This window comes from Artemia franciscana, chromosome 2 (assembly GCF_032884065.1).
Source record: "Artemia franciscana chromosome 2, ASM3288406v1, whole genome shotgun sequence".
NCBI classification, from domain to species: Eukaryota; Metazoa; Arthropoda; class Branchiopoda; order Anostraca; family Artemiidae; genus Artemia; species Artemia franciscana.
In genome coordinates, this window is record NC_088864.1 from 1,534,297 (window position 1) to 1,558,215 (window position 23,919).

At 34.5% G+C, this 23,919-nt stretch overlaps 2 protein-coding genes across 3 annotated transcripts in view; both read right to left on the reverse strand.

The window, feature by feature from the left end:
- LOC136035760 (mitochondrial carrier homolog 2-like) overlaps window positions 1-23,919 on the reverse strand; it is a 449,695-nt gene that overhangs the window by 59,258 nt on the left and 366,518 nt on the right. The gene's annotated exons all lie outside the window — the stretch shown is intronic.
- Window positions 1,628-22,678, reverse strand: LOC136035730 (vacuolar protein sorting-associated protein VTA1 homolog). Its single transcript, XM_065717694.1, has 4 exons — window positions 22,525-22,678; window positions 14,120-14,342; window positions 4,640-5,031; window positions 1,628-1,871 (listed from the first exon to the last, which is right to left on the reverse strand). Exons 1-4 carry the CDS (start codon window positions 22,631-22,633, stop codon window positions 1,729-1,731), a joined length of 867 nt encoding a protein of 288 aa, XP_065573766.1. The 5' UTR covers window positions 22,634-22,678; the 3' UTR covers window positions 1,628-1,728.

Below are 23,919 nucleotides of genomic sequence, written 5' to 3' on the forward strand. Positions count from 1 at the left end.
ACGTTATACTTTTGACTGTGGGGGAGACCTGTACTTAACGCTTTCGGTCTGTAAAACTCGTGAAAATTTGGTTATAATAGATTTTGAGTTGATTGTAAATCGAAAGTAACTCTAGAACAAAAGAGGTTATAGCATTAAGCGTTAATTATTTATAGCATGCAATAGCATTTTTCATAAGCTTACTATATGAGTGGGATTGAATATTAAACCTATTCCAATTTTTGGAATAGACCCTAAAACTCTTATTTAAAGGTGCAAACCAGTATTGTCAGCTATGTCATACCACATCTGAAAACTTATAAAACTATTGAAAAAACATAACTCGAGTATAGAATATGAAAAATAGATTCTTAAGAGTGTCGAAATTTTAGTTATTTTAGAAACACTGTATAGAGGTCTGAATCAAAATCCTACGGCCAAAACAGTGAAATTCTACGGTTGAATCATAGGGTTTCATTGTCACGTGACACATACGACATCGTTTATTGCTTGATAGCCAATGATTACGCAGGGGTGGGGAATACGTGCATGCATGGTAAATACAAACAAACACTATTTAGGAACAGTAGGGAAATTTTTCCAAGACAGTGGAATTCAATTCAGTGGATATTTATTAAATCCAGTGGATATTATAAGCGCCTGAAAAAAAATGTATAATAAGTTACTATCGTAATGCTTATTTAGAGGATTAACTCTTAATGTGAGACAAGTCTATATTCAATCATCTTATTGGTACATGCGCAGTTAGTGAATGCTCTATGTTTACTTAGTAATTCAATAATAAGACTTAAAACCAGTGAAAGTCGTAAAACCAATGCCAAATTTCCACCGTGCAGGCGTAGTATTTCATCCCCCATCCCCAATAAAAAAAACTATTATTAATCTATACCAGCTTGCTTCGTTTTAGCTTATACTAGAATCTAATTAGCAGAAAAATCACAAAAATTCTATTGCGGATAAACCAAAACATGTTGACCATGCTGAAAAAACACATGCTTACCAGGTGTGGAAGAAAAGTCACTATGCTCTTTGGGAAACAAGTTCTTTCTGCTGTTGTAATTGAAAATACCCTTTATAACAATTTTTTTGCCGATTCGAGATAAAAGGCTCAACACCTTTTCATAGATTGTTGGCAACAGTACTATTTTTTTAGTAATGACTTTAGTGCAATCCGGCTGTCTAAACATAGGAATTGACTATCCCTTGTGAGGTGTTTCTTTGCCTACCGTAACGGTGATACTAGTCTAGATTTTGGAAAATATATTTTTGGCGGTATTTTCATTGAAAAATGCCCTTTTCTGGATTATCATTGAAAAAGATGGCCAACCTGCCCCTCCCCCACTTCATTTTGAGAATAGGTATTGCCCCCTTTGCCTAAATTTTCACGAATTGACATCACTGATTACTACAATTTATTATTGACAAACCGATGCGATTATTGACTATAATTGAAATTTACAATGATACACTTAATAATTTAGTTCAATAGTCGTTTGTTGTTGTGTTTCTTTTGAGTATTCTATTATGTTTATTTTCCTCTTTATTGTCACTTCAGTTTTATTTACTGAAGATGTAAATTACTATTTCTGGTTCAGTCACAATATCTGTTCGTCATGTTACCAAGATATGAGCAGACAAGCTTTTAATAAAAAGAGAAAGAAATCGCAGAGAACATACACTTCTAAACTATATATCACATAGAAACAAACTTTTGACTTTAGTTGGCATTCACTGTCCCGTTTTTAAGAGCCTTAAAGCTAATTCGAGGTTCTTGATAGCTTCCGGAACATCGTCATAGTTCAGGGCACTCATAGTGAACCGACAGTATTTCTCAACCTTCTTAATGATTTCAGGGTCTGGAGTCTGGTGCACTAAAACAAAAGAAATATGAATTAAGAAATTATAGTTTCTTATGTCAGTTTCTAGCAGAAAAGAGATTATAAAGCTTGAAAAAAATGTCAAGATACACCAAACGCTAAATGGCATTGTTTTGTTTTTTCCACTCCTATAAGTCCATGGCGCTTTGAAAAAGGGCCTAAGAGCTCAAAGAGATCTATCAAGTGGTCTATTCAAAATTGTCTTATCGCAAAAAGAGCGCAAGTCCCTTATTTTTTTAGGTAACAAACATTTTAGGAATTTGAACATTTCCAACGAGTTCCAATGAGAAGTTAACCAGGAATCAGTCAAGTTTTCTCAGGTTTTGATTCGTGAGAAAGACTTTTCCTTGTATGTTTTCATTTTGATCTGTAAAATTAGGAAAAGTGAAATTACGTCCTTTAAGAAAAACGCCATGGAAGCCACCTGATATTCTTTGGACAGGATTTTTGACAAAAAAAAAAGTGATTTTTTAGAACTCTCAATTTCTGATCAAATTAGCATCCTCCAAAGTTTCTATGACCATGAGACGGAGATGGGGATGAAGAAGGGACAATCCTACTTATATACGAAATAAATTCTGCTCATTTTAGGGTTAAATGTTAGTCTATATTTTCATACATTCATAATAACAGCGAGGACCAGAAATATTCCAGGAAATCACGAGGGACTAAACATCAATTTCACATTTGTGATATATTTTCTCGAGTTTTTTGCCCCCCCCCCGAAAAATAACCCCAAACAAAAATTCTGGATACAGCCCTAGGGATTATAAACAAATTTGTACCCCACCCTTCCCTCGTCTCTCCCTTAGAACTAATTCTGTATTTATCTGAAGGCTCAATGAGAGTTGGGATGTTTCGGCATTAAAACGCACCCTTTAATGTATCTCTCTCCCTCCCTAACTAGACGAAATATTTTAAGGTCGAAACAGGTTTCAATGTCTTAGGTAAACTCCCTGTTGTTTTAGAATTCCAAATACTTGCTTATAAGGGCCTTATACCTCTGCAATGGGGGGGGGGGGGGGTTCTCCGATTAGTTTGCGGTTAAGGAGGGAGGAAGATGCATAACATTACGAAGATGAGGAAGATGTATATTTACGCATAATAATTTAAAAAAAAGTCAACGATAATTTCGTAATAAAAACAGGAAACAGATAATTTGGTTGACGTACTTCAAGTATTGCAAGCTACATATTCACTACTTCACAGTAGATCTCCATTTCCTAGACAAAAATCTTTTTCGAAAATAAAATACAACTTTGCGATGAACAACATATACCGAGGCATTTGAATTCAACCGTTTGAACTTCTTTTTTTGTGCAGTAACTTATTAATTAGCCACTCACGATATGTTTTAATTTTTTTTAATAAATGTAATAACTATAATAAGTTTAAATATAAGAAAATGCTATCAACAAAAAATCAATTACTAAGTGTAAACTAGCCGAGACACAAAACAAATAACTCATATTATATATTGAGGTGCCGTGTTGACTTTTACTGCATTTGGGACTTAATCCACTTTGTTACAAATCAAACATTATTTGTAAATTATGTAATTAATTTGCTTTTATTTTAAACATTCATACTGGTATACTAGCTTCTGACTTGTAACCAACAGCATCAGGATCCGTATACACCAACTTCGGTGGAATTGTTGCCTAGAGTGGAGACTATCCTTACTGCATAGTTCAGTTATTTAGTTCCCCTTCAGAATGCATCAAACCAACCACTTTTGAGTTGAGAAAAACTAAAAATGTGTAATCTATAAGCTGCAATTCCTGTTCTATCTATATGCATTAACAATGTCACAAATTGGATTAATACTTAAACTATTCCTTACAGCATAGTTTAATTCTTTAGTTCCCCTTCAGCTTACATCAAACCAACCACTTTTGAGTTGAGAAAAACTAAAAATATGAAATCTATAGGCTGCAATTCTTGTTCTATCTATATGCATTAATAATGTCGAGGAAATTAAAAATTTGAACTCTCTAACCTGTAGTTCTGTTTTGTATATTGACCTTCATGATTATGCAAATTGTATAAAACTGGGAAAATCAAGTAAAATCTTTTATTTAATACAGGGAAAAAGTAGTAGGTATCATTCGCAACTGCTTTCTCATTGATTTATTCGCTTTTTACTAACTAATATTTTGGAACTAAAGACGAAAATTTGCATTTGATGTTTTATCAAGCTTTTTGTTCTCTTGTCACAAAGCTGCCAAAGAAAGGTGCATCCCCTCAGCAGGTTCAGACCAAAGACAAAGGTAAAAATAAATTATGCTGCAACAGCAAGGTTTGCTGCAGAAATGATGTTCGGGCTGTGCAAGCAGATCTAGGTGCTTAGCTCTTAGGCTGACTAAGAGCTAAGCACGATGCGACTATGATGAGGCCTGTTGCAGGAACGAGCGTCAAGAGAGGCGAGTGCATTTATAGGCGAATAGGCTCTTATGGTAGCAAATGATGGCTGAAGAAGCGATACTATTCAGTAAAGTCTGTTCCTGCCCAAATTGGGGTCGTGTTAGGCAAGCCCAGCTATGTACGTAGCTCTAAGGTCTAGGATTTTTGTAGCATTCTCTATTTTCTCGTATTTAGTAGTGTTGACTGCTTTTGAACGAATAAAGTACTTGATCATTTGTCAATTTTACATGATCTGTATCTATTGTTTTTATCACTTTTACTGGTTTTAGAATTGCTGCTGCAGAATAGTTCACTAATCATTTGACCAGACAAATAGAAAGTAATTCAAAATGGCTTACTAGATGGTGAAGGCTGCACAGGTACATAAGGCGGGATCACTGCCTGTGGTTCATATGCTGGTGTAACAGGCTGCCTCCGCTCAGCAGGCGTTGGAGTCTGGTTCATTTCTGGAACGCTTGGCCAGCCAGTTCGACCCTGATCTGGTGCAAAAGGGGTTTGGTAATCTTTTGTTTCACCACCATGTGCATTTCCTTGGGACTCGTTGAACAGTTCCAGCTCGTCAGTTGGTGGGCCAGCAATCGGAGTTTCCCCGTTCTTTAAACAGTTGTGTAAATAAGTTGCCTTCCATTTTGCATATCTTCGTTTTTCACTAATATCCAGACCAACTTCACCAAATGTCTCAAGCACATCCATCACTATTCCTGAAGTGTAAAATGCTTTCACGACGTTCCTGAAAATAGGGGCGTATTTACAGGGCTTTTGGCTACAAAACATCAATTGCTTAATTTGATGCAGAACATTTATACTGATATAACTTTAGAACTTTCTTAGATAGCTTTAGAACTTGAGAATGAATTCCTTTTGGTTTTCAGATCAGCTTCCCAGACCCAATATTTAAATGGGTCTTTTCTAAGGTCTTTCAATTCGAAGCCTCAAAATGTTCTTAATTCTCCAGAATTTCTTATGTTTCTAGTTTCTGTTTTTATTTCGACTGTTTAGCCTAAATATGAACATCACCACAAACTTGTACATAACCAAGATTAATATCAAATACCTTAACATAATCAGTAGCGGCGAGAGGGGAGGAGCAACTTACAGATATCAAATGGCGCCACTTCAAAAATGTACTAGAAGAAATAGTGTAATATATTTAAAGAAAGAACAGGGTTTCATTTAAAACATTTCCAATTCCTAAAAACAGCACAGAAATTTAGAAGACTTTAGTTTTAGTTAACAATTTGTCACCTTATACTATATTCATCACCTATAAACTATATTTATAGTCATTAAAATAGCTCTGAAAGAACGACTATATTTATCATCTGTTGAAAGAAAAATTTGTCCACAGGATGCTTTTTGCAAAACTTCATTTAAAGATTTAAATAATAAAAGTTAAATATTCATATTGCGACATCCAGCATGAGCGACTTTCAACCATATTTCGTATAAACCTAAAAAAATATTTTGCTATAGAATGTGGAATAGGAACTACAAAGATAATCCTTAAAATGACCTCTTTCATGAGTTAGAGGTGCTTTCTGCAAACCTAATCTTTGACAAATTTTTTACTTTTAGTTATTGTTGTTTTTAATATGTTTACGTTTATATTTATGTCACTTAGTGAGACTATTTTTATAATGATTTTATAGTTTTACAAGGGGGGGGGGGGTCCAAATCTAGGGGGGGGGGGGGGCACCCTGTATGGATATTACAAATGCTGCTTCTGATATATATATATATATATATATATATATATATATATATATATATATATATATATATATATACTAGCTGTTGGGGTGGCGCTTCGCGCCACCCCAACACCTAGTTGGTGGGGGCGCTTCGCGCCCCCCCAAGCCCCCCCGCGCGCGTAAGTCGTTACGCGCCATAATAGTTACGCGCCATTGTAGTTGTGTCCCTATGTCCCACCTGTGAATATAGATAGATATATATATATATGGTTTTAACTACGTAAAACTTGCGAATATACAACATTCTTTGCTGTCCCATTGTCTTTGCATATAAATAGATTGTCAGGTTTACCGACTCTTGAACATGCAACATATAATGGTCCATGGGAAAACAATCTGTATTCAGATCTATACCTCATGATTCTAATGATTGCCCTTGAGCTTTGTTGATGGTGATTGCTAATCGACCATTCCCTGTCCCGGTGTCCCGGTCGTCATTTACATCCCCTGTTTCCTCCGGTGTCCCCGTTGTAGTTGTGTCCCTGTGTCCCGGTCGTCATTTATATTCCCTGTGTCCCGGTCGTCATTTGTATCCCGGTCTGTATATACATTCGTTTTTTAGTTTTGTTTTTCTCCTTTATTTTTTTTCCTTTTTTTTTTCTTTTTTAGCTTATTTAGATTTTTAGATTTTTTAGTTTTTTTATTAGTTTTTAGTTTTTTTTCTTTTTAGTTTTTTTGTCCCGGTCGTCATTTATATCCCCCTGTTTCCCCCGGTGTCCCCGTTGTAGTTGTGTCCCTGTGTCCCGGTCGTCATTTATATTCCCTGTGTCCCGGTCGTCATTTGTATCCCGGTGTACCGGTCTGTATATACATTCGTTTTTTAGTTTTGTTTTCTCCTTTATTTTTTTCCTTTTTTTTTCTTTTTTAGTTTATTTAGATTTTTAGATTTTTTAGTTTTTTTATTAGTTTTTAGTTTTTAGTCTAGATTATCCCTTTAGAAAACTTTTGCCAAGGGTAATACCTCAGCACTTGGAGAGTGCCATTTTGATCTAGGACATCCATTTTGTAAAAAATAATAGCATTATTTGGGAGTAAAATCATATTAGCAATTTTTCTATATTTATACCTAAGAAATGTTACCCTAAGAACCTTGCATATTTAAATGCCCAAATTCAGCCTCATTTCTCACATCAGACACATGGTATTTTTCAATTATTTATAAAAAACACCGAATACAAGCAAAAAAAAAAGGTTTGTAACACTTTGATGTCTTTGATTAACTAAGCACTGGATCATAATAGCAGAACCTTCAGTCACTTTCAGTTATGACCGTCTTCAACAGGATCTACTGGCGAATCGTCTCCTTCAGGCTCAGATTCTGCTTCAGATGGGTGTACCTGTTCTGAAGCCCCCCCCCAAACAACAGTCCGGGATACGGCCCTGAAGACTAATACCAATTTCTACTTCCAGCGTCCCTCGTCTCTTCCTTATAACTAATCCTGTATTTATCTTAAGACTGTTTAAAAGCAACTGCTGAAACAAAAGGGCCGTTAAACTAGAATAAGAATTTCTTAAAGACACAGTAGTCAGTAACAGATCATTTAGTAGCAACTGGTTGAAAAGTAGGCTAAATCTTAGAAAAACACACTGGAACTTTCGATTTTTAATTGATTAAAACTCTCCCAAAACTTATTCGACCACTTATTCCACACTGGAACTTTCGATTTCTAATTGACTAAGCCTCTTCCAACATTTATTCGACCATTCATTCCACATGAAAATCCTCTGGGAAAAAATAAATTAACAAATAATAATATTTTGAATTTCTTAAGGACACAGTAGTCAGTAACAGATCATTTAGTAGCAACTGGTTGAAAAGCAGGCTAAATCTTAGAAAAAGACACTGGAACTTTCGATTTTTAATTGATAAAAACTCTCCCAAAACTTATTCGACCACTTATTCCACACTGGAACTTTCGATTTCTAATTGACTAAGCCTCTTCCAACATTTATTCGACCATTCATTCCACATGAAAATCCTCTGGGAAAAAATAAATTAACAAAATAAATTAACAAATAATAATATTTTGAACCCTCATAGGTCTTTACTATAGGCAATACTATATGAAAGAAAGATCTTATTCCGAACTGGCCAGCAACTAAATGAAGAAAAGAGACGAAACGAGACTTCGGCCAGTAGCGAAAAACAAAACACAAAACAAGACAAAAACAAAACATAACGACGCGGATATTTTGCCTGTATGAAAACGAGGCGTCATCAGCGTAAAAGAAACAAAGATAAAAATAAACTAAACACAAACTATCCCTACATGATTTAGTAGAATCTTAATACCCTCGTTAGTAACTGGTTCATTTTTTAGAAGAATGTTATAAATTGGACCAATATTTAAATTTCCTGTATCCCTATTCATTTGCAAACATATGTTTTTTTTTCAATTGCCTCCCTCAGCCATTGATTATAACCTCTGTCATTAGAAACGACCATGGCATCATAAAATTTTACATTGTGATCAGGGTTGAAGAAAACGCGCTCCGGCAACACCGAAAAAAGTTTCAGGAAGTTGCTTAATTTACAAATCTTTCAACAAATTGTTGATTTGTTGAAAGATCTTTCAGCAAATTGTTGGCTGCCACTGTAAAACTTCCCACAAGATCAAGGAATAAAACAAACCCCACTAACTCAATTGCCCCAAGTCATATCCTTTCCCGAATTAAGGAAACTGCTTAAAGGTCTTACTGAAAACACGTATCAATGTTATGTTTCTGTAAAAAAGTTTGATTTTTTCTCGCAAACACGGCACATATGGTAAAAAGATAAAATTTTAGACAAATTCAATTTTGAAGACTGTGAAACTGCATTTGTTTTAGTATTATATTTAATGCATCTATTTTCTATTAAATCATTTATAAATTTAATTGGGTAGATATTACAAAATAAAATGTCCCTTAACAATAATTTCAAATCCAGGAATTCCTGAGAATAAATTACAACCCCTCTTTTCACTGAAACAGGGTGAATGTATGAAAATTTAGATACATATCCCTATTTTTAGGGATATGAAAGGCTCTTTTGACTGGCAAAATATCAAGGAATGGTAGCTTATTATCTTCTTCAAACTCAACTGTGAATTTTATATTTTTGTCAAAACTATTTAAACGCTTACAGAAAATATCTAATGATTCAAAGTCATATTTCCAAATACAAACTACGTCATCCATGTAAATCTAGGTAGAAAACCTAGACTTTTCAATATAATCCATGTAAAAGTTTGCTAATAAAGGAGTGAGTGCCACTCCCATAGGTAAATAAAACACCTGCTTGTAAAAAACTCCCCTAAAACCAAAATAAAAAGAAAATTCATTTACCGGAGTAACAATTTCATAATAACCTCAACATCTAAACACGCTGAGGCTACTTTCTGTATTAAATCAGAATAGTTTTGTACTTTGCTCCTTTATATATCTATGAATCTTTTTATGTTACAATTTGAATACACTAAAACCACATCAAAACTGCAGAGAATTCTCTTTCAGTGAAAATTTCGCAACTTATTAGCAAAAATCTGTAGAGTTCTTTAAATATGATATTGTGTTCCAAAAAGAGAACGAAGTGTTGTAGATAGCAAATTTCCTGGTTTGGAAACAGGTGACCTAAAAGTTAATACAATGGGACAGGGGGGATGGTTCTCCAATTCTCCACGGGGGGTATTTTACGGAGGGGAGGGTAACCTTCAACTCCCGAGAAACGATGACACGAACACAAGATTTCTCTGAAATGTGAAAGTAAACTAAGAATGAGGTTTTGATTCTGCTTTGGCCCTTCACGTCGTTGAAAATCCAGATCATTTAGTTCTTTGTGAGGAGGCAACTTTAATATACGAAGCAAATGGCTTCCCGCATTCTTTTACACCTTACTTTAAATGGAAATACTGGATATATTCATATAATATATATAATATATTATATTCATATAATATATTCCTATTGCAAACAGTAATCAAAACCAGGGTTCCAGTGCAAAAATAAAAACTCCCTCACACATCGGTATAGTTAAAGGAATTCCCAAATTTTTTATTATGGAGGAAGCTTAATAGGCGGTTTTGAGAAAGCTGAACAATGTGGGAAATCACGCACTTTCAAGCTGTACTTTTCCAGTAGAGATGCCATTGATACTGCCACACAAATGCCAATTAAAATTGAACTCAAATGCTTCAGAATCCAAGTATTTATTTATCTCCTGAACGTTCCTTCAATATTCACGAAATCGGTCATATGTCAACACAGTGTAAAAATACCAAGAAATGTGACCATTGCGCCCGAAATTACCATGGTGCAACAAAAGAAAGCCTGTGTCAGAACCCGATCTGCTTATGTCAAAGCACCAAGCACACGTGCTACCATGCTAACTGCCCATTAAAAAAGACTTTGAAGCCAGAAAGCCAATCTGTTCGGCATGGTTGAGCTCTATATTAAAAACCGCGTTGTGTCATGGAACGTAAATGGTAGTTTCAGTACAAAAATCGCCATGTCAAAACAACGTTGCCTTACTGAATAAATCCTATGCATACAGGAACATTTTCTCTCTGCTGACGATATGAAACTATTCAATACAGTGTCATCACATGTACTCCACTTTGTATCCGCAAAAAGTCCCAGAAAACGAAGCCATCCCTCAGATGGACTTGCTATAATAATAGATAGACATACAAACTCCAAACAGTTTGCAAAATCTGACCATTTCCTTGTAGTGAAAGTGGGTGATAATGTCATCGTGAATGTATACCTGCAGACAGACTATAAGAGACAAAATTCCTGAAACGAATTTTGCTCTAGCATGCAGAAAACTCGATAAATGTTTGAGTAAAATTAGAGCCTTCCACCTCCATTGGGTTCTGTTTGGGGAGTTTCAATGTTACTTGCTGAAAAGTGATAATCAATGATACAGCTCTGCTTCTTAGCCTGATTCCTAATGAAATTTCTCTCTTACCAAAATCTGCTGATTTCACATATATACACCCCTCAGGATCAGTGTCGAGCCTTGATTACGTGCTTATTTCCAGTAATACTACCAGTCACGCAGTAAATGTAACCATACTTAATTATTTTGTAGGATTTGATCATTTGCCTTTGTCTTTTAGTATTATGGCTCCACTTAGCCATGCATGAGTGACCCAATAATCTAAGTGGCGTACTGTGGTAGAATGGAATAAGATTGATATACTTCAGTACCAGCATCACATTGATAATCTTCTCGCAAAGATAAAAATACCATTTGAGCTTTTCCAGAATCTAGCTCTGTCTTTAATTAATGAAACTCGTCTTAAATTAAATATATATGCGTCACCGGCTCATTACAAGCAGAAAATCAGTTTGTCCCTCGCTCTAAAGTATGAGTTGGATCCCAAGTGAAGGGCTGGTCCCAGAAGTTCTTATTTGTTGAGGCTTGTAACAAGGCTTAATTCTGGCTAAGTATCTGGATAGATTGCAGCCATCCCATATCTGGTGTTGTTAGTTAGATCTGCTTATCCACCAAACGCCGTTTTTCAAAAGAGCGAAAGAAACATAGATTTACTTTTGGTTCCAATTTTTCTGAACAGATTATTAATAACCCAGGGCTTTTCTGGAAGAATTCAACACATAAACAAAAATAAAGCCAGACCAGTCATTTAATATCCCTCCCAAATTATGGGAAAAACATTTCTCCAGAGCTCTCAGAACCAGACCCACGAATAGAAAATTCTTCCAAAGTCAACATCGAAAAGATACTTTCGATGGGGTCAAATCAACGTTTACTGTAGTAGTTTCTGACGTTTATAATATAATCAGTAAAATCAAAAAGCCTCTCTCAAGGGGTATAGATGACATTTGCACTAAACACCTCCTAAATGGAACCTCTTTCCTTTTTTCCCACCTGGTCCTACTTTTTCAAATGGTGTTCACAGAAGGAATAGTTCCTCCCTCGTTTTCAACTGGCCGTCTTACTCCTGTCCCTAAAAAGAATAAACCCCTAAATCAATGCTCATCATACTGGCCAATAACAGTAGCTATAACTTTTTGTAAAAATTTTTAGAAGTTGATAATGCTGGAGTTGGTTGATAAATAGTATATTCCCCCAAACCAATTTGGATTCCAAAAAAGAATAGGGTGTGCTCATGCACTGATGGCAGTTTTTCAGTATGGATTGATGCTGATAAATCAGGAGAACCACTTGTTCTAGGGAGCTATGATGTCAGTTATGCTTTTGATTCGATAATTCACACCCATATCCTCATTAAAATGTGTAGACACATGGTCAGTACTTGTATTATTCGTTGTTGTTAATATGTCTGACGGAATGATTGCAATAATAATTATACCTGTTCATTGTGGAGTAAGGCAAGGTGCCTTATATCTCCAATCGCGTTTAATAACTGAATTCTGGACGCACAGTCCCAAGCGGTTTTCTCTTGTATTTTAGAAGGATAGATGTACCTCTTATTGCACATGCGGACGATGACTTCAACCTCATCTGATCGGTACTTGCGTTTGAAAGAAAAAAATTCCATTCTAAGTCAAGAATATTCAAAGAGAAATCTTAAGCTGAATGCTGAATAGTCAGAAGTGGCACTATTCACCTGGGGTCCAGTTCCCAAAGGATTTAAAGTGGATCTTAATGGAGCATTGGTTGCTACTAAACTGGAATTGAAATACCTTGGCCTCCCAATCAGTGACTCCCTTAAAGCAACCAAAAAGCTCCTCATTTGCCATTTCCAGGGGTGGACTTCAAGTGCCTATGGTAGCATAGTTTCTAATAAACTTCGTTTTAATCACCAGCTACTAGCTAAATTATATAACTTGTATGTGCTTCCAAACTTTTTATACCTTGCATCTTTTTGGCGTACCTTTTCAGCAATGGAATTAAAGCAACAAATTTATTATTGGTATGCTATATATCTTCTTGCCCCCCTGCCCCTGGGCAAGTCATTCTTGGGCCAATATGAGATATGGTATTATTGACCCTAATGCTGCAATCAGCAGATGCATTGAAGCTTATAATAAAGCAATCAATGGACACCAATGTTGCTCCCTTTTAAAACATAAATGTATTACTTTTTTGTGCTTGTTATGTATACTGTGTGATTATTGTGTTCGTGTGCTTATTCTACGAATTTTAATTTTGTTTTGTTTGTCATTTTCCGTCTTTTGCTTCTTTTTTTCTTCTCTTATACTCTGTTGGTGATTGTATTAACAATGGGGCACAAATAAATTCAATCAAATAAACCCAATTTACAATAATTTAAAATTAAATGATTCAAATTATTCTTCTTCAGCTTAAATTAGCATCATCTGAACAAACTTTTGATGAAAATTAGGTCAGTAGACAAGCTAAGTCAATCTCTAAGCAGAAAATTCTTGCCCAATCTAATTGGTGAATAGTCTTTCATTAACTATGGCTTGATTCGTTTGATTCAGTCTTTCTTCTGCTCTGTGAAGAGTTATGTCAACAGGTTAGTTTTCCTTCTTTTTTAAGCACTGAAGACAGATGGGCAGAAGTCCCTTATGAAATATCTGCTGTCATTTTCACTTTTTTTTTATCCACTGGCTGACATTACCCTCCTTTTTCTTGGTTAAGTAATTTTATTACTTTTTTTCTTATTTGCCATAAATCAATCCTGCTTATGGGCCTTTCTGTCTTTTACAGCTCACAGAACTAATATAGTTTTATTTTAGCTGCTAGTTCACAATTCCAAATTATAATTATCTGTACTATAATACACTTCATACTAATGATATGAAGCGACTGAACCACATAGACTACCTTTTAAACTGAGTAATACAGCTATATACAAAACAAAATCCTATTTAAACTTGTCACTGCTGGCCTCTTTGTGCTATGAAATTCGCAAGCCCTTGCAAATTTGTCAGTAAAAATTATATGTAAAATATGTCAGTAAAAATTATTTGGATATATTGGTGTGAAGTTAAAACACAACTGTTACTTCATAATATCCAGAATAACAGTACCAAAAGCCATTAGGCATGCATTCCCACTGTACTTTTTTTTTTTTTTTTTAAATAGAAGATGAAAACACTATACAATGTTAATTTGACTTATGAGATACTCACTTGTTAAAATGGGCAGCTCTATCTTCAGTGTCAGCCCAGGTGAATAATTTCATAGCATGATTTTCCAAATGTGCTTTAGCTACTAAATCATTAGTAACAGCTTCATTTTCATGCATCTCAGTTCTAGCTTTCTCAAGCCAGTCCATAATAGGAAGAAGAACAGCACTTGCCTCTTTAGACTTCTTATCTAACTTCATACCCAACTGGAGTGCAAACAAACGACCTATAAAATAGATAAGGTTGAGATGGCTAGGGCATGTTCTGCAGACAAAGGATGACAGATTACAAAAGATTGTCCTTTTTTGGCCAACCGTCTAAGGGTAAATGGAAAACAGGTCGTCTGCAGTTGAGCTGAGAAAATGTCATAAAGAAAAATTTAAGCAAATGGGAACTTTCTGGGAGGGTGCAAAGAGGAAGGCTTTAAACAGATTGGAATGGAGGAGGAGTATGCGTAGCGGTGTTGGCCTCAGGTGGCTTGGTGCTATGGTGAGTTGTTAGTATTAGTAGTAGTAGTTAGTCTACAGAAGAAACTTTCGTTGTTGTCAGTGACTACTAAAATTGATCATTGGTTGGAAAGACTACTGTCAAACTTTGACTTGTAAAATAAGAGTTATTTTTATTTAAATCCAAGTTTTATTTTTAACCAAAAAATAAAATAAAGATTATTTTATTTCCCCTTCTATTGTTTATAGGTATAACTTTCAAGTCCTAGAAAAATCCAATAATTGTCTTTAATCCTCTAGTAAATCAATTTAAAAATATAGTGGGTTTTCAATAATAAATAAATAAATATCATTTGGCATGTGGTCTGTAGTAATGTTACCCAGCCTAAAGCCTAGAACACACACAGCCTTTTTTTTAGCACTGATTCAGTAATTTAGTGTCAATTTGCAAAGAAAAATGGTACTATTTTTCAAAAACAGTTCTGAATTTCATTGTTATCATAAAAAGTAATCCTCAATTATTTCTTCTCCTTAAGCTTGAAAAAAAAAATCTGAATTATAATAATAATGGTTAACTTTTTAGTTAACAACTGGACTTTTAGTTATAGAACAATTATAAAACAGCAAATTTTTCCCTATATTTCAAAGTAAATACCTTATTTTACCAATTTTAGGGACCAAGTTTTTATTTTACCATAATTTCACAACAGTAGCTACAACCTATTAAAGAACATATTTTGGTAAATTTTCAATTAACTCACTGAAGAGAGAGCTAAGAAATAGACATGCCTTTAGACATGCCCTTCCCCTCCTAATGTGCAAATATATACCCTGAACTGAATATATTGGCTAGCCTATATACAATGAATTTTCTATTATTTTGACAAATTGTTGAAACGATTGGAAGAAGAGCGCCTGAAAGAAAACACAGGGCATATATACTGCTTGGTATATGGTATATGATAGACTATATATTTGCACATTAGGGGAGGGGGTAAAGTTTATTTCTGATGTAAATGTTATGCTTGGAATCTGGATGAAATTCGAATTCTAAAGGTATATCTATACTATTTCTTATTTATTTTGCTAGTGAGTTAATCAGAAAACTGTAAGTTAACCTGGGGACAACATGAGGAGTGAGGTGAATTGTCAGTAAAGCAACCATGATATCTGAAAAGACCCTAAAATAAAAATCTAGTGGTGCTAGTTTTATTTTATTTGAAGGCTTCCATGTGGAGACTAGAACCACTAAATGAATACAAATAAACGATTTAATGGCAATAGCCTTATCTTATTGTTTTAATGTTTCCTATCCAAAGTGCCAAGCTTGAGTAGGCACTTTTTCAAGTGATCTGTATTTCTGAATTTATTGCTAAGTTGGATCACTGTAATTTTCCAGGACGCCACCCTTAGACAAATGGGAAAAAATAGCATATAGGCTTATATAAAAAGGTACTGTCCAATCTCCTTATAAATAAATATATTTTTGCCATCTAGTTGGATAATTTGGTCAATCCCTATAGCAAAAATCAAATTTGTCAATCAGTTCACAAGAAAATTCGCCCCAAAAAACGATTCCTTTTCCAACTAGTTGACAAGTAATTTCTCCCCATCAACACTTTCTTTCCAACTAGCTAGAAACAAACATTGCCCCAGAAACACTTCTATTAACCATCTAGTTGGTGAGCAGCTTTTCCCCAGAAATTTTTTTTATTAACCAACTAGCTGATACAAAACTTCTATTAACCATCTAGTTGGTGAGGAACTTTTCCCCAGAAATTTTTTTTTATTAACCAACTAGCTGATGAAAAAAACTTTAGCCCAGAAAACATTTCCTTTTCCAACTAGTTGGAAAAAGTGGTTGCCAAACAAACAATTCTAGTAACCATCTAGTTGGTAAACAATATTGCCCCAGAAACTCTTCTGTTAGCCATCTAGTTGGCAAGTAACTTTCCCCCAGAAAATTTTGATTAACCAACTAGCTGATGACAGGAATACTTGACTTAGTTTGCTGCTTTTAAGTTTGAAATGTAAAGTTTTGAAAGAAAGGTTATCCTTAGCCACTTCTATTAGGAGTTCCTTTGGTCAGATATTTCTCAATTTGTGTATGAAATTATGTGCAGCTTCATTTGCATGGTATAAAAACACTTTGTTTTACATACAAATCAAAAACAGATTGCCCGCATTTTCTAGGCTTCTTCTGAGAAACCTCACGCAAATGCTGCAACTTGGAGGAATTCTCTTAGAATTTTTGCATCACTAACCCTGCAATAGTTACACATGAAATTCCAGTCCAAACTGATAATGCTACAAAGAATACTAGGTGGATGCAAAGTTAATTTTGCATCCTGAGCTTTTGGGCACATATTGCATCTGGGCTGTGCAGTAGTTAGCCAGTTCTCTTCTTCTTCAGGCAAAACACAAACTAGCTCAACTTGTTACAATTCTTGGCCCAACTCGAATCCTAACTAAACCTCAAAGGACCATACAATCTATTTTATTGATTGTACAATTATTGATCACAGAATCACAGTCAAAAACAGAACAGTCATAGAAAAAAAAAGAAATGATGAAAGTACTGACAGAAGTGTCTTTTTATGTTTCCTTTGCTTCAAACTTTTTGCTTTCTTAGGCTTGCTTAAGAACCACTGGAACCTATCTCCAGGTTTAGCTTAAGTAAGTGCTAATGATCCATCATAAACAAACGCTTCATGAAAAACAAGCATTTCCTCTTATTCAAAATAGCAGTTCATTGTGGTCTTGTACCATAGGATGTATCATTAGCATATGCGTTTTCTAGTCAAGACTCAGTGGGTTCCTGTGGAAACTGACAGTAAGAGCACTTACAGGCTATCTATTCTTGTAATTAACCAAGGTCTAGGTGAAACTAAAGAAACAACTGGTCATCCAGAAAACAAGGATAAAAATAGGAGCACAGACTGCAAGTAGAAAGAGAGAGAGAAAAAGAAAATGATGAAAGCTTCCAGCTACCAATAATCAAATTAATTGGAAGAAAAAACATATTCAAACAAATACTGACATTGCAATAGCAGTGAACATAATGAAGTTTTTTCAAAAAAATTTGAATTGGCAAATTTAGTCTGTTGACATAAAGCTATGTTTCCACAGACTGGCAAAAATTTGTTACCAAATCCCATGTTGCATATTTTGCACCCATGTTTTCACAGATGCTAAAAATGGATGTGCATTTTTGGACAAACTCGAAAACATTGTGTAAAAAATGGCTATACTCAGGATTCAGCTTATAGTCAGTAGAACTTCAGTCGTGTAGGAAGGAAAACCTTGAATTGTGGTGAATAGCAAACATCTTAATACTATTTGACAGTTAAACTCTGACAATTTTTTTGCCAAAATATCTTGACTGCATTGCTTAAGAAATACAAAAAGTTAACTTTCAGCTGTAGCTGACCATGGCTGAGCTCTTAGCTACACAGCATCATTTGCACAGAACAATCCCTATAAGAGATACATTTGACTAGACAAAAGTAGAAAACAGGGGAAGGACAACCAACAATGTTACCTATCCATTTTGAGAAAACACAAAGTACATGTACCATGGTCTCAGCCCAAAAAACCCACAAATATTAGTCTACCTGTTTTTCCAACCACTTCTCTCATCTAAAGTCACTGCAACATAACAAATACTACTTGCCAGCTTAAGTCTGATCTGAGCTGGTTCTTCAGCTTCTTTTGTCATAAAAAAAAAGTTCTCCACCCCCTCCTCTTAAGGGAATGATTCAAGGTGATTCACTAGGTGTAGACTGCAAAAGAGCTAGAAGGTCATGTATAAAATAGGTATATTCAGTTGGTAGGCTATATTGATACTTTGAAAGTACATGTTTTCATGCTTTGGCTTCATGCAATCCTAATTGGCAGTTTTATTTAATGCTGTTTCAAAAATATGTTGAAAAGACAACAAAATAAAAATAACATTCATACCACCATATATTAAACCATCATGTATGAAAAAGCAGAAAAAAAATGTTTTCAAGAAGCTGGTAAAAACCTAGCAAAAAATAAAAATAATTTCAAGCTAATAGACCACTCAATGTCTGTCTTTCTCCATGAATTTTAAGAAGATGAGAAGGAGTCAATAATTTGGAAATGATAGCTTTGGCTATGAGAAAAAAAAAAGTTCTAACATATATTGATGTACAGAAGTTGTTCATAATATTATTGAATAACCTGAGGTTAAGAGAACCTCAGAAACACCTGAATTTTTGGTATAACCAGGATACTTGAGCATGCCAAGTGTTACATTTTTCTAATATCAGACCATAGAAAGGTCACCTAGATTTCAGAATGGGTCATCACTCTACAGAGAGACCATCCAGATTTCAAGAACAGGTCAACAGTACCTGGAGTGATAACCTGTCAAATGAGTAGTCACCTAGAACAACCTATGGACCCCACTGCAAAGATGAGCCAATTGTAAATCAAAACTGGCTATTTCCCTCAGCCAAATAAAACAGAATGTACATGGCTTGTGGGATGGATTTGATGGAAATGGATTACAATTACAATTGGAAAACTATGAACTTTTTTGGATTAAATAAAAAAAACAAGTTTTTTAAATGAAAGTAAGGAGCAACATTAAAACTTAAAACAAACAGAAATTACTCTGTATATGAAAGGGGCTTTTCCTTCTCAACGCCCTGCTCTTTACGCTAAAGTTTGACTCTTTCTCTTAACTCTACATTTTAAAACAGTAAAAAACTTTAGTGTAAAGAGTGGGGCGTTGAGAAGGAAAAGCCCCTTTCATATATGGAGTAATTTCTGTTTGTTTTAAGTTTTAATGTGGCTCCTTACTTTCATTTAAAAAACTTGTTTTTTTTATTTAATTTCTGAACATTTTTGAATCAATGCATGTTTTGATTTAGACTCTTGGCAGAGGAATAATTAAAACGAAATTTGTATATTTTTTTTTTTTTTGCTAAATGGCTTTCTCATAGTTTTGATCAAATGATTTTGAGAAAAAAAGAGCAGGGGAGGAAGCCTAGTTGCCCTCTGATTTTTGGTTAATTAAAAAGGCAACTAGAACTTTTAATTTTTTATGAATCTTTTTATAAGTAAAAGATATACATAACTTATAAATTAGCTTATGTAAAGAACTTTTGTATTCTCATGTTTTTATTACATATATGAGGGGGTTCGCCCCCTCGTCAGTACCTCGCTCTTTACACCAAAGCTTAAATTTTGTCCCAATTCATTAAGAATGACCCCTGAATCACAAAAGCCACAGAATAAATAGTTGAAATTACTAAAAATACTTTAGCGTAAAGAGCAAAGTATTAGGAGGAGGTGAGCCCCTCATATGGGTAATAATTTCTGTTTGTTTTAAGTTTTAATGTTGCTGCTTACTTCCAGCTGAAAAAAAACCTTATCATATTTATTTTTTCATTGTTTTTTTTTAAGTAATGCTAGTAAATCCTGTGCTCCCTTCCTGGATATTTTCTTCCCCCATGACAAATTCCTTGATGGAAAGTTCCCCCAGCATATCCCCCTCTTCTCAACCCCTGCCTCCAACCAAAAAATCCTCCTGAAAACGCCTGTACACTTTCCAATAACCATTACTATATGTAAGCACTGGTCAAAGTTCTGAACTTGTAACCCCTCCCATGGGGACTGTGGGGGAATAAGTCGTCCCCAAAGACATAGTTATAAGGTTTTTCAACTACGCTGAATAAAATCTCAGAATTTTGATCCGTTGACTTTGGGAAAATAATTAGCACGGGTGGGGGCCTAGGTGCCCTCCAATTTTTTGGGTCACTTAAAAAGGGCACTAGAACTTTTCATTTCTGTTAGAATGAGCCCTCTCGCGACATTCTAGGACAACTGGGTCAATACAATCACCCCTGGGAAAAAAAAACAACAAAAAAACAAACAAATAAACACACATCCATGATCTGCCTTCTGGCAAAAAATATAAAATTCCACATTTTTGTAGATAGGAGCTTGAAACTTCTACAGTAGGGTTCTCTGATATGCTGAATCTGATGGTGCGATTTTCTTTAAGATTATATGACTTTTAGGGGGTGTTTCCCCCTATTTTCTAAAATAATGCAAATTTTCTCAGGCTCATAACTTTTGATGGATAAGACTAAACTTGATTAAACTTATATATTTAAAATCAGCATTAAAATACAATTCTTTTGATGTAGCTATTGGTACCAAAACTCCATTTTTTAGTGTTTTGGTTACTATTGAGCTGGGTCACTCCTTACTACAGTTTGTTACCACAAACTGTTTGATTGACAATCTATTGTTTTGTTTTTTAACCTGAGTAGACTAACTGAGCTGTCTTACAAGCATGCTTCTTCAGTTATAATAGTTCATTGTCAATGATGATTAAATAAGATAAACCCCTGATATGTCCAGCATAATTTTCATTTCTTTGAAAAACAATTTCATCTTGCATTCTTGGCATCTGATTCAACTGTTAGCTCAGCGAAAAAGCATATCATTTCAAAACATTACAGTATTTACCTTACATTGAGGGTATTCTCAATATTGATTATAACAGAATTCTTAATGCCAGAATTATGACAGCTTTTCTTCCACAGGGAAGGTTAATGGTGCTAGATGTTTGACTTTTCTTCAACAGAAAAAACAGTAAAGGTGGATCTGACCCTAGCACCACCAAGCATAAACTTACCAACAGAAACTAAACTACACCCAGTAGAAATTTATGAGTAAAAAGTTGTTTTCTAAAGAAAAGATTGTGTCTAAAAAGGTTTTATAGCAAAGTTGATTAATTTAGTGTTTCTGGGGCAATGTTGCTTGTCAGTTAGTTGGTTTACAGATTAGATTCTGAGGCAACCTCTTTTTCCAGTTAGTTGGAAAAGGAATTTTCCTGGAGTAATGTTGTTTGTCAACTAGATGGTTAACAGAATTGTTTCTGGGGTAACCTCTTTTTCCAGCAAGTTGGAATATGAAATATTTTCTGGGGTGAAGTTTTTCATCAGCTAGTTGGTTAATAAAATTTTTTCCAGGGAAAAGTTACTTGCCAACTAGATGGTTGATAGAAGTGTTTCTAGGGCAATGTTTGTTTCTAGCTAGTTGGAAAGAGAGTGTTGATGTGAGTTCACAAAGTGTTTTTCTTATCAACTAGTTGACAAATTTTATTATTGCTATAGGGATGGATTAAATTATCCAACTAGATGTCCAAAATAGCCTATTTGTATTTATAAGGAGATTAGATAGTAACTTTTAATATAAGCTTATATTGCAATTTTTTCCTTTTGTCAAAGGGCGACATTTCCCAATTTTCCCAGACAGGTGTTATTAAATACACTTAGGCCTACTGTGGAATAACTTGCATTACCTCTATATCTTGCTGACTAGGCTACTTTTGTTTTATCAGCATGTTTCCTTATGTAGAGTCTGACCTTTAAACTAATACTAATAAGGAATCAGTACAATTCTAGTTTAACTAGCCTACTTGTTGCAATCTTAGAAAGTGGTTAGGCTAGAAAAAATGAAACTTTCAGGGATGTGTTTACAGACTTAAGTATATCCTAAACTAAACTAAACCAAGACCAGAGAAAAAAGTTTTCTCCTAAACTATCCTAAACTAAAACCAGAGAAATAGGAACTGATAACTGAAAATTAAGGTAAAATATTATTTTGTCAAAATTTCAATAGGTATAAACCTGTCAAGTAGGCGAATTTCTAAGACTTAAAAACCAAAAGAGGGTTAAAATAGAAGCTTGGCAACACCCCAGTCTGTCTTTTTCTGCCCTGGATATCGTTGCTGAGTTTCACTTCCCTAACCTAACCCTTTCCTTAATAGCAAAAAGCGGCTAGACTAAAATTTTACCAAGGAATCTAATAACAATTCTCTACCTGTTTTGATATTTCCTTACAGCCTAGAGTGGAAGGATACGCTTCGCCTACCTGTTATTCATAGGCTTATAACAATTTACGGTTATTAGTACTTACACCAATAGGCAATTACAGGGTCCCTCGTTTCTTGCTCTGTGGCAGCCTTTAAATAATGCTGGAGTGGTTTCAAAGATGGTGGTAAATTTAAATTAGGAAACATGACCATTGTTTTGCAGCTAAATTAAATTTTTCTATTTGAATAAGTCTTCCAGATTGGCAGTATTGCCATGATATAAATATGAGTGTTATGTAATGTTGCTTGCATTAGAAAAATTGTTTTTATAAATGTTGCTTATGAAAGCAAGCTTATTCAAACCTTTTCATCTTTACGAAAGATATTCAAGAGAATTAGAAATAACCTCAGAAAAAAAATGATATTTTCGTGTTATTACTTACCAGTCTGAATCCTATGCCCGCTTAATAAATGTTGTTTGATAAACATGAACGAATAAATCTATCGTCTAATAAAAACAGAAATAAACCCTTGTTTTAACAATGGGTGTAAGCCAGTCGGACATGTATGTTTTATGATTTTTGTGCACGGCTCATTATAAAGGCTAACGGTTAATACACTATCCTCCATTTTGGCCAAAGGATTCTATTATATTCTAATTAAATCCTTTAACAGAAAAGATCATTTCTTTAAAAAATCATATCTTCAAACAGAAGTAAAGAGTGATTTTAAAAACTTAAAACAAAAACAGATCGTTCTGCATATGAGCGGGATTTCTCTTCCCTTAATCCGTCAGTCCTTATGCTAAAATTGTATAGTGTTTTGCAAATACTTTTTTCTCTTTCAACGGCCTTGGTGTTTTAGCCCTCGTTCTAGAAATATCGGAACAAAGACTCAAACTTTGGCGTATAGAACGGAGAGTTGTGGTTGCCTGTATTCTTATAAGTTTATGTTTTCTCTGTACCTTTATTTTTTTTTTTTTAATGAATGTATTTCATGTTTAATTCGTGTCCCTTTTTAACAGCGTGATTGTAGTTTCTTTAAATACAGTGAAGGATACCAACTTTTACGTTGGTTTTGAAACCAACTATAATAGCCCTCCTCCCTCCATCAAAAAATTCATAGTATTAGTATCATAGTAGTAGTTGTAGTAGTAGAAACATAAGTAGCAGTAATAATACATAATCATTAATAGTAGCAGCAGCAGCAGCAGTATCAACAGCAGTAGCAACAGGTACATTTTTGCTTTTGGCAAACTGAACATCCCGCTGATGATACCCCTGAAGATGATAAGCCCTCTTGATATGATAAGCCTTTCTATTTTTATTGTATATCGTTATACCAGAAAATATATATATATAGTTGTTAGAAATCAGAGAAGCTTAAATAATTAAATATTTTTGAAAAGACGGCAATTTGAAAATACATTAAATTGTGTAAAGAGCAAAAAGCTGGAAATTTCAAAAATATTTCTATATATTTTTACAAGGGATTACAAC